At 56.7% G+C, this 9,307-nt stretch overlaps 1 protein-coding gene across 1 annotated transcript in view; it reads left to right on the top strand.

Annotated features, from left to right (window-relative positions):
• PLXDC1 (plexin domain containing 1) overlaps positions 1-9,307 on the top strand; it is a 16,504-nt gene that overhangs the window by 4,156 nt on the left and 3,041 nt on the right. The window contains exons 6-11 of the mRNA XM_027698921.1: positions 330-448; positions 675-774; positions 2,290-2,385; positions 4,002-4,083; positions 6,249-6,306; positions 7,677-7,812. Coding sequence (XP_027554722.1) covers positions 330-448; positions 675-774; positions 2,290-2,385; positions 4,002-4,083; positions 6,249-6,306; positions 7,677-7,812 — 591 coding nt within the window. The remainder of the gene's footprint in view (positions 1-329; positions 449-674; positions 775-2,289; positions 2,386-4,001; positions 4,084-6,248; positions 6,307-7,676; positions 7,813-9,307) is intronic.

The raw sequence follows: 9,307 nt of genomic DNA, 5'->3' as shown, positions 1-9,307 counted from the left end.
CCCTGCCCTGGACACCCCCTGCCCTGGACACCCCCTGCCCCGGCTGCCCCCGCTCCAGCCTCGTCCAGCCGGGCACAGCTTGGCTCTCTGGGCCAAGCTGGGGATGTGGGCAGGGGACATCAGGGGCTGTTTGTCCCCCCAGGGGGATTTGGGATGGGTGTTTTGCCCCCCAGGAGGGTTTGGGATGGGTGGCAAGGGGGGGTCTGCTCCAAGCAAAGGGCTGGAGGTTGAGGGATGAGATGCCTTGGAGGGCAGAAGAGGACGGGCCAGGCTGGTGGGATGAGGAGGGAAGAGAGGCCTGACCTGCTCTGGTCACCCTCATCCCCCAGGGACAGTTTTCGTGGTGCAGTGGGACAAGGTGTTCTTGCAGGGGAAGGAGGACATGGGCAGCTTCACCTTCCAGGCAGCCCTGCACAGCAGCGGGAGGATCGTCTTTGGGTACAAGGAGGTGAGAGATCCTCCCCCTCCTGGCACACCTGGGGGCATCAGGTGCCTCCTCCTGCAGGGGAAGGCGGGGCAGGAGGGTCCCCACGGGGGTCCCTGTGGGTTTGGGAGGGGGGGTCGGGGTTGTAACTGTTCACACCCTGGGGTTGGGCATTCCTGGAGGCCTCTGCAGCAGCACCAGGAGCTGGGGCGGGGTTGGGATCCATCCTGTGCTGTCTCCCTGGCTGCAGATCCCGGTGCCAGTCCTGCAGATCAGTGCCACCCAGCACCCCGTGAAGGCCGGGCTCTCCGACGCCTTCATGGTCCTCAACCCTTCTCCTGATGTGCCTGGTGAGGAGCTGCTGGGGCAGGGAGGGAGCTGATCCCACAGGGATCCCACAGGGATCTTACAGGGATGCCTTGGCAGCTGGGAGAAGGGAGGGAAGGGTGAGACATCCTCGTCTTTGGGCACTTGAGGACGTGAGGATGAGCTGCTTGGATTCGCAGGGAGCAGGGGAGTGTGAGGAGGGGTGTGGGGCTTGGCTGTCCCTCATGTCCTGTGTTCCCTGGGCATCCCTCTTGGAGTGCATCCCTCTTGGAGTGCATCCCTCTTGGAGTGCATCCCCCTGGTGCATCTCCCCGTGGCCAGGACCATCTCTCAGCCTCGTGCTCTGGGTGGGCCTTGGTGTGTTCAGACTCTCCATGAGCAGCCAAGCTCTTCCCTGATTCCCAGCTGATGAGGACAAAGGGGAAGAATTCAGTTCTTCTCCCATTCCAAGCGGGGATGCAGATGGACAAGAGGCTTCTGGGGTGCAGGGTGCCCCATTCCCATAGGGATGGGAGGTTTGGAGGGTCTGCAGCCGCCCCACTGCTGCTCTGGGTGTCCTTCCATGTGTGTCCACGACTGGGATCTGCACCTCTGTCAACAGCACATGGGAATATCCACATCCATGTCCACATGTTTATTCCACATGTGCCATGATCTGCAGGCCTGGGCTGAGCTCCCCAGAAAGGCTCTTCCAGCCTCTCCAGTCACGAGCAGCCCAGCCCTGCTCCTCCCTCCCAGTGTGGTGGCTTTCCCCTGGTGTTCCTGGAGCCATCTGGCCCCGGTTTATGACCCGTTCGCAGCAGTTTGTGCAGGAACCGGGGCCAGCCTTGGGTGGTTCCTCCCCTCCCGCCCCACAGCTGCTCCTCCAAGGGCTGCTCCCTCCACCCCACGGCCTTCCCAAGCCCTGCCCTGGGCTGGGAGGGGAGAAGAAGTGCAAGAACTGGGCATGAAAGAGCCTCACGAGGTGGAGAAACGATGGTTGGAGGGTGGAGAGGAGGGGCAGGAGGGGAGGGGGCTCGTCCTGCTCATCTCCTGGGCTCCAAGTGCCCTTGCTGGGAGGAGAGGTTGGATTGTCCACGGAGATTGGTGCCAGAGGAGCATCTTGGCTGGTGCCACCATCTGGGAGAAGCCTGAATCCAAGGATAGACCCCAGGATGAAGGGGAAAGAGAGGGAAGGGGACAGGGCAGGGGGGAAGGGGGAGCTTTGGGGGGAGCCCCGGGAGGCTCCAGCCCGTGAGTCAGTGAGGAACAATGTGTTTGTTTGGAGCAACTCAGGGCTGGAGCACGTCCACCAGCGCAGCCTCTGGTCAGGGAGAGGGGACAGCGAGCCCTGAGCTCCTCCTGGCAGAACAGGGGGGGCAGGATCTGTGCCCTGCCACCCCTCCTGCCCTCCCAGTCACTCCCCATCCCTTCTCCTGCAGCCCCCGGCCTGGGGCCACCTTTGCCTTTCCCCAGCAGCCCCCCCAGGCCTCCCCCACATAAATCCCTTCACGGGGGGGTGTTTAGGCCTGGCCTAACCCCAAGGCTCTGCGTTGCAGAGTCCCGGCGCCGGACCATCTACGAGTACCACCGTGTGGAGCTGGACACCAGCAGGATCAGCAGCCTGTCTGCCGTGGAGTTCACCCCCCTGCCCAGTGAGTGCAGCCCCGGCCCCTTCCCTGCGGGATCTCACCCGGGGAGCACCGAATTCCAGGCGGGTTCGGGGGTGCTGGGAGGGGGATGCCATTCATGGCTTGGCAGGTGGGATCCTTGGAGCTGTGCAAGGTACAGTTTGTGCTCTGCCCTGGTGTCCCCACCGTGCCCGGCTGTTGCTGAACCTCTGGTACATCCAGCCCTGTGTGGGTCAACCCCCTCAGAGCTAACCTCAGCCAGCAGAAATCCCACCTTGGTGCGCTCCACAGCCAAGATGGGAGCCTGGGATGCAGCAAAACTGGCACAGGAATTGCTGATAAAGGAGGGATCTGCAGGGATAATCCACCATCCCTCTGCTCAGTGGTCCAGCGGTGCCAGCCAGGATGGAGCCGCCGTGCTCTGAGCTGCTCCACCAGCACCTTTCCTCCTGCTCTCCTTGCTCACCAACCTCTCACCCCTTCATCCCTCGCTCCCACCTCGCAATTCCCACCCGAAATTCCTCCTCTTTGCTCCCGATTCCCACCCAAAATTCCCCCTCTTTGCTCCGGGAGCTGCAGCTCATCCCGCCGGGCCCCCGCCGGGTTCGCGCCGGGTCTCCGCATCGAGACATTTTCAACGCCTCCACACGGAGCTGAAATTTCTGAGAGCTGCTGCGAAACAGGCCCCGTTTTTAGTGGCTGGATCCAAGGACACTCGGGCACGAGGGAGAGCCGTCAGCAGCCGGTAAATACGGGCTGGGAGTAAATCTGCCATGGAGACACGGAGGGGCTGCACCGAACGCTCTCCCCGGGGTATTTTATGACAATTTTAACAGCAGGCAGGTTATTGCAAGCAGAACATAAATAACCATTCTGCAGTGACTCTGTTGGTTTGTTTTTTGGGTTGTTTTTTTTTTCTTCCTGAAGATTTGCTGGTTTGTTTTTTGCCTGTTTTTTTTTTTCCAACCCTGGCAGCTCGGGGAGCTGAGAGCGATGTCTGCACGGGAGCCACGGAGCTACAGAGAACCCCACTCTGCTGCTTTCTTCTGGGGGTTCAGTTTTTTGGCCTCGTTGGGGGCAGAAGGGATGGACTGGCTTGCTTTAGAGGTCTGAGTTTGCTCCCTGCCTCCACATGGCTCGGGAAAAGCTCAGGATGGGAGAGGAGATGAGGAGTGGAGGCCTTCATTCCTGGGAATGTCACAGCACTGGAGCCACTCTCGGCTCTGCCATTGAGGGGCTTGTTAAAACTGCTGATTTCCTTGTCTTTCTTTGCAGCCAAGCCCCTCCTGACCATCTTTCCTACACAGGGGGACACCAAATGTTGGTGTTCCTGCAGAACCACTTGGTGTGGACACAGCACGAGGGGGGGGTTCAGCTGTTTGTGCTGGTCCTGCCTCCCGAGGAACACCCTCTGCACGATGAGAAAGGGCAAAAAGCCTCACAGGTGTTTGAATTCCCAGCTAAACAGAGCAAAAGGAGGTTTATGGATGGACTGGGAGCCCATCCTGCAGGTCCATGGCAGAGAGGTTGGGTCGGACCCTCAGTGGCTGCTCCTCCGGTCCTGCCCGAGCCACCAGCCCTCAGATCTGCTCCCCTGTGCCCACACAGATGTTGGAACATCTCTCCTCTCTCTTTTCCAGCTTGTCTCCAGCACCAGAGCTGTGAAACGTGTGTGACCTCGGAGCTGACCTTCAACTGCAGCTGGTGTCACGTCCTGCAGAGGTACCTGGGCTGGGATTCCTTCCCACCTCTTCCCTTGCCCATGTTTCCAGAGCTGGGACAGGGAGCACAGGGCCAGGGTTGGTGCTGGGTCAGTGGTGTTGGGGGTTTTTTAGTGTTTTCTCTCTTTTTGCTGTTTTTTGGGTTAGTTGGGTGCTGCTCCTGGTCTCCCAGTCACGGTTGAGCACTGACCCGATCTCCGGTTACAAGCCACAGAAAGGAGACATTTCCTGGGGTTTTTGGTCCAGGAACAGGCTGAGACCTGGAGCAGGACTCACATTTTTGTCAGTCAGCTTAAAACACGGGGAAAACTTGTCCTGACTTGGGCTGGGATCAAACAGAGGTGCAGGGAGGGGAGGCTGGGACAGGCTGCAGGCAGGTCCTGGAGCTGGGAATGCTCATCACCCCCCAGCTGGGAGGGACAAGGCATAGCCAGGGTGAGGGGCACTTCCTGCCTTGTTTTTGGGGTGACTGGAGGCTCTGGTCCTGCCCCCTGCTCTCCTCCAGCTCCAGCAGCTCCACACAGAGCACGGGAGCTTAATGAGATTGTGCTGAACTCTTTATTTGGAGCTGGTGGCAGGGGAGGGGACCCAATAACACAGATCCTCACGTGGAAATCCTGCTCTCCCAGGAAGGCACAGGCTCCTGCCCCCCTCCTTCCAGCAGGGTGTGAGCAGGGGACAGGAAAAGATCCTGAGCCATCAACAAAGCCACCTATAAATCAGCATCGATTCCCTGCCTGCTGTGGGCTGGGATCCAGCCCGAGCCATGGGAATGTCATTTGTCAGTGGCAGTGGTGGCTTCAGAGCAGAGGATGGGATGGTCTCACATCTGCTTTGGTGGCAAAACTCAGCCTGGGGTGCAGTGGCTTTGTCTGGGTCTGATTTGGGCTGAACCCCGGGGGTTCAAGCACTTGGTGCTTCTGATTGTTCCAAATTTATGGTGTTTGCAAATCTGATTTTATCATGTCAGGGAATGGTTTGGGTTGGAAGGGACATTAAAGCCTGTCCAGTGCCACCCCCTGCCATGGGCAGGGACACCTTCCTCTATCCCAGGTTGCTCCAGCCTGGCCTTGGACACTTCCAGGGATGGAGCAGCCACAGCTTCTCTGGGCAACCTGTGCCAGGGCCTCCCCACCCTCCCAGCCAGGAATTCCTTCCCAATATCCCATCTAACCCTGCCCTCCGGCAGTGTAAGGGTTCAAACCACCCTTTTCCATCTTCCCAAATCCCAGTGGTTGGTGGTGTTTGCTCCTGTCCCTCCTGCCCTGGTGACTCCGGGCGCGTCCTGTCGCCGTCACCGCGGCTCAGCCCGGGGAGTTCAGGTTACAACTGGGAATCACACATGGAAAAAACCCACGGTGGGACTGGCAAGCTGGAGCAAACAGACCCCTATCTTTGGTGGCTTTCAGCCAGCTTGGTCTTGCAAAGCCAACCTGATCCATCCCGAGGAAGCTGGGGCTGTTCCAGGGCTGGAGCTGCATCCCAGCTCCGTGATTCCATCCCAGAGTCCTCTCAGCTCTCTCCTTGGGCAGTGGAATCTGTATTTTTGCCTCTCCTGAGCCCACAGTTGTGACAGGAAGCACAGATCTCAGCAGGATCCAAAGCTCTCTGTGGTCTTTGGGTAAATTGGTGTTTGTGTGACCTGAACCCCTGGTTCAGATTTTGCTCCCCCCCGAGACTTTCCAAAGGTCAGGGAGCTGTTCCATTCCCTGCTCCTGCGGGGATTTCTCTCGCTGCTGGTTCGCCTGATGTCATCTATAATTTCTTTAGTGTGTTTTTCCTGTGCAGATGTTGCTGGAAAAAACCCCAACGAGCCTCGTGGAGCTCGTGGCCTTGCCCTGGCACAGAGTCCGGGGAATGGAAACTCAAACTCAGGCCATATATTTTTTTTGTTCCTATTTTCTGCCTCTCCTTTTCCCTTGGACAAGTGGTGTTGACCCTTCTCCTCCTCCTCTGGGAAAGGGGAATGTTTGGGTTCTTCCAGCGCAGCTGTGCTGGAAACCCCCATGTGCTTGGGTGTCACCTTGGATATCATCCTTCCAGTCCTTGTTTGTGTCCATACACAGCACCCACCAGGGCAGGATTTGGGGCTCTTGGGCAGCTTAGAAATCACAAACAGTGCCACCAGCATTTCCTGCCACCTTTAATCCCACTTTTCCCCCCCAGGTGCTCCAGTGGCTTTGACCGGTACCGGGAGGAGTGGTTGTCCTATGGCTGTGGCCAGGTGAGCCCGGGGGGAATCCCTGCTCAGCTCCTGGGCTGGGAATGCTGCTGCTCTGCAGGGAAATCCATGGCCACATCCCAGCTCAATGCTCAGCTCTGCCTGACCCGTGGTGTTCTGGGTCAGACTGAGCATCCCTTTAGATATCTCTTTATTCCCTTTAGATGTCCCTTTATTCCCTTTAGATATCCCTTGAGATATCCTTTTGGACATGCCTTTATTCCCTGAAGAGAGCCCTTTAAATATCCCTTTATTCCCTTTAGATATCCCTTGAGATATCCCTTTGGACATGCCTTTATTCCCTGGAGATAGCCCTTTAAATATCCCTTTAGATATCCCTTGAGATATCCTTTTGGACATGCCTTTATTCCCTGGAGATAGCCCTTTAAATATCCCTTTAGATATCCCTTGAGATATCCTTTTGGACATGCCTTTATTCCCTGGAGATAGCCCTTTAAATATCCCATTATTCCCTTTAGATATCCTTTTAGATATCCCTTTATTCCCTTTGGATATACCTGTAGATATTAATTTATTCCACTTAAATATCCCTTTATTCCCTTTAGAAACCCCTTTAGATATCCCTTTATCCCCTTTAGGTGTTCTTTTATGCCCTTTGGACACCCCTTTATAACCCTTTATTCCCTTTGGATAATATCCCTTCAGCTCTCCCTTTTTTCCCTTTATTACCCCTTTCCCATTACAGCAGGACCCTTTAACAGAGGATGCCTGGATTGGGATATTTAAAGGATGCTCCATCCAATCCAGGGTTTTCCTTGCTGGTGCCTTTTCTGGGTGCTGGATATTCCCTGAAGGTGCTGAGAAGCTCCAGGAGTCACCAGACAGTGCAGTTTGAGGGCTCTGGGGTGTTTTTTCCTCCTCCTCCTCCTCCCGGAGCATGACTCTTACTCACTCCCGAGCAGGAAGGAACGAGCCCTGTTTTCGTCCTTGTGAGCACAATTATCTCCTCCTTGGATGAACTCCTTCCTTTGTCTCACAGAGATCAGCTGGAGAGAAACATCTGGTTCTGCTTTGGGCTTTTTTTTTTTTTGTGTGTGTGTGTGGTGTTGGTTTGATTTTCTTTTTTTCCTTTGCTGAAAACTCAGCTTTGTTCCCCGTCACCCAGAGGGTCGAGTGAGGGGAAACTGGACCTACAGGAGGTCACCCAGTGATGCACAAAGCCCAGGCTGTAGGACCTTGCCAAGTTATTGTCCTTTGTCCTGCCTAAGTGCTTCCCAAACTTTTCCTCCTCTTCTCCAACCCCTGTTTGAGTGTTTGAACCTCAGGGGGCTCGAGCAGCCCCAAGCCTTGGGAGCACAACCCTCCCCTGGCATTCCTGGGGAAAAATAGCTGTTCTCCCTTTTTCCTTCCAGTCAGATGAGAAGACCTGTGAGGATCTGGCAGAAGGCAGCCACTACTCAGCCCCTCCTGACAGCTCCTTGTCCCCTCTGAGCGAGGGTGTCACCACCTCCACGGCCTCGCTCTTCATCGACAGCCTCACCACCGAAGGTAGGGGGGACATCCCGTGCCTGGGGCACATCCCTGCAAAGGTCCTTCACTCCAGGGCCTCACAAGCCCAATTCCTGTCCAAAGGAATCCAAGGACAACGTGGGTTTTGGAGGAGAATCATGGAGTGGTTTGGGTTGGAAGGGACATTAAAGCCCGTCCGGTGCCACCCCCTGCCATGGGCAGGGACACCTTCCGCTAGCTCAGGTTGCTCCAAGCCACGTCCAGCCTGGCCTTGGACACTTCCAGGGATGGGGCATCCTCTGGGAAAAATCCATTCCAGGGCCTCACCACCCTCACAGGGAGGAATTTCTTCCCAGTGTCTCCTCCCGAGCCCGTTTCTCCCTCTGTGAGAGAGGAGCGACATTCCTGGGATCTGTAAAGTTAGATCACGGAATCATGGAATGGTTTGGGTTGGAAGGGACCTTAAATCTCATCCAGTGCCACCCCCTGCCATGGTCCCACTGGACCAGGTTGCTCCAAGCCCTGTCCAACCTGGCCTTGGGCAGGGGGTGGTGGAAAAGGGAAGGAAGGGCAGCCAAGGGGTGAGACTTTGGGGGGATGTGGCACAGGCAGGGATGAAACCCTCCAGTGGGAAGAGTTTTAGAGTCATTCCAGCTTTTTTTTACCCATTTGTGAAGGTCAACAGCAACAAATCCGTGGTGGGCAGAGCCCACAGCCTCCTCCAGGGGGGTTAATCCTGCAGAGTGGGGCTCAGGCTTTTCACGGGCTTGAGTTTAGCTCAGGGGCTGCCAGGACTCTCAGCCTGGAATTAATCCAGGTGATTGCCCTCTCCTTGGGAATGCTGCTCGTTCCAGCCTCCACATAAAGCCCCGGGTTTCCCTGGAGACCCCCGTGCTCTAATCCCATTAACACGGGGCTGGCTCCTCAGGATCCTCCCGGCAGGTATCACTCCAATTTCCCTGCTTAATAGTCCCTAACGCCGCCTGCTAATTAGGATAAATAGAAAGGAACATTAGTGATTGTCCTTCAGCCACGGGAAGGAGCTGGGTGGGGGAATGGAGCAGCCAGGGCTGACTTTGGAAGGAGCAATTAAAGGGAGGGGAGGGAGGGGGGTGGAACACCACCAGGGAGAGCCAGTTCTTGGAAAACAAAAAAAAAAGGAAGAGAGGCTTTTTTTCTGTGACACAGTCGAGCGTGAAGTTAATTTGGGATCTTGGAAGGAAACAAACAGGGAGGAGGGCTGGGGCTGAGGAGAGAGCAAAGGAACCAGAAACACCGGGGGGACCCAGCCCCTGGTGTCCTCCCTGGATCTGTGTCCTCCCTGGATCTGTGTCCTCCTCGCCAGCCAGCCCAGTTCCCTGGATCCACATCCTCCCCAACCAGCCCAGTTCCCTGGACCCACATCCGCCCCAGCCAGCCCTTTTCCTTGGATCCACATCCTCCCCAGCCAGCCCAGCTCCCTGGATCTGTGTCCCTCCCAGCCAGCCCAGTTCCCTGGATTTGTGTCCCTCCCAGCCAGCCCAGTTCCCTGGAT

This window comes from Neopelma chrysocephalum, unplaced genomic scaffold (genome assembly GCF_003984885.1).
Source record: "Neopelma chrysocephalum unplaced genomic scaffold, ASM398488v2 Primary Assembly neopelma1_134, whole genome shotgun sequence".
NCBI lineage: Eukaryota > Metazoa > Chordata > Aves > Passeriformes > Pipridae > Neopelma > Neopelma chrysocephalum.
The sequence above is the reverse complement of the archived record's forward strand: the minus strand, read 5'-3'. Positions and strand labels throughout refer to the sequence as shown.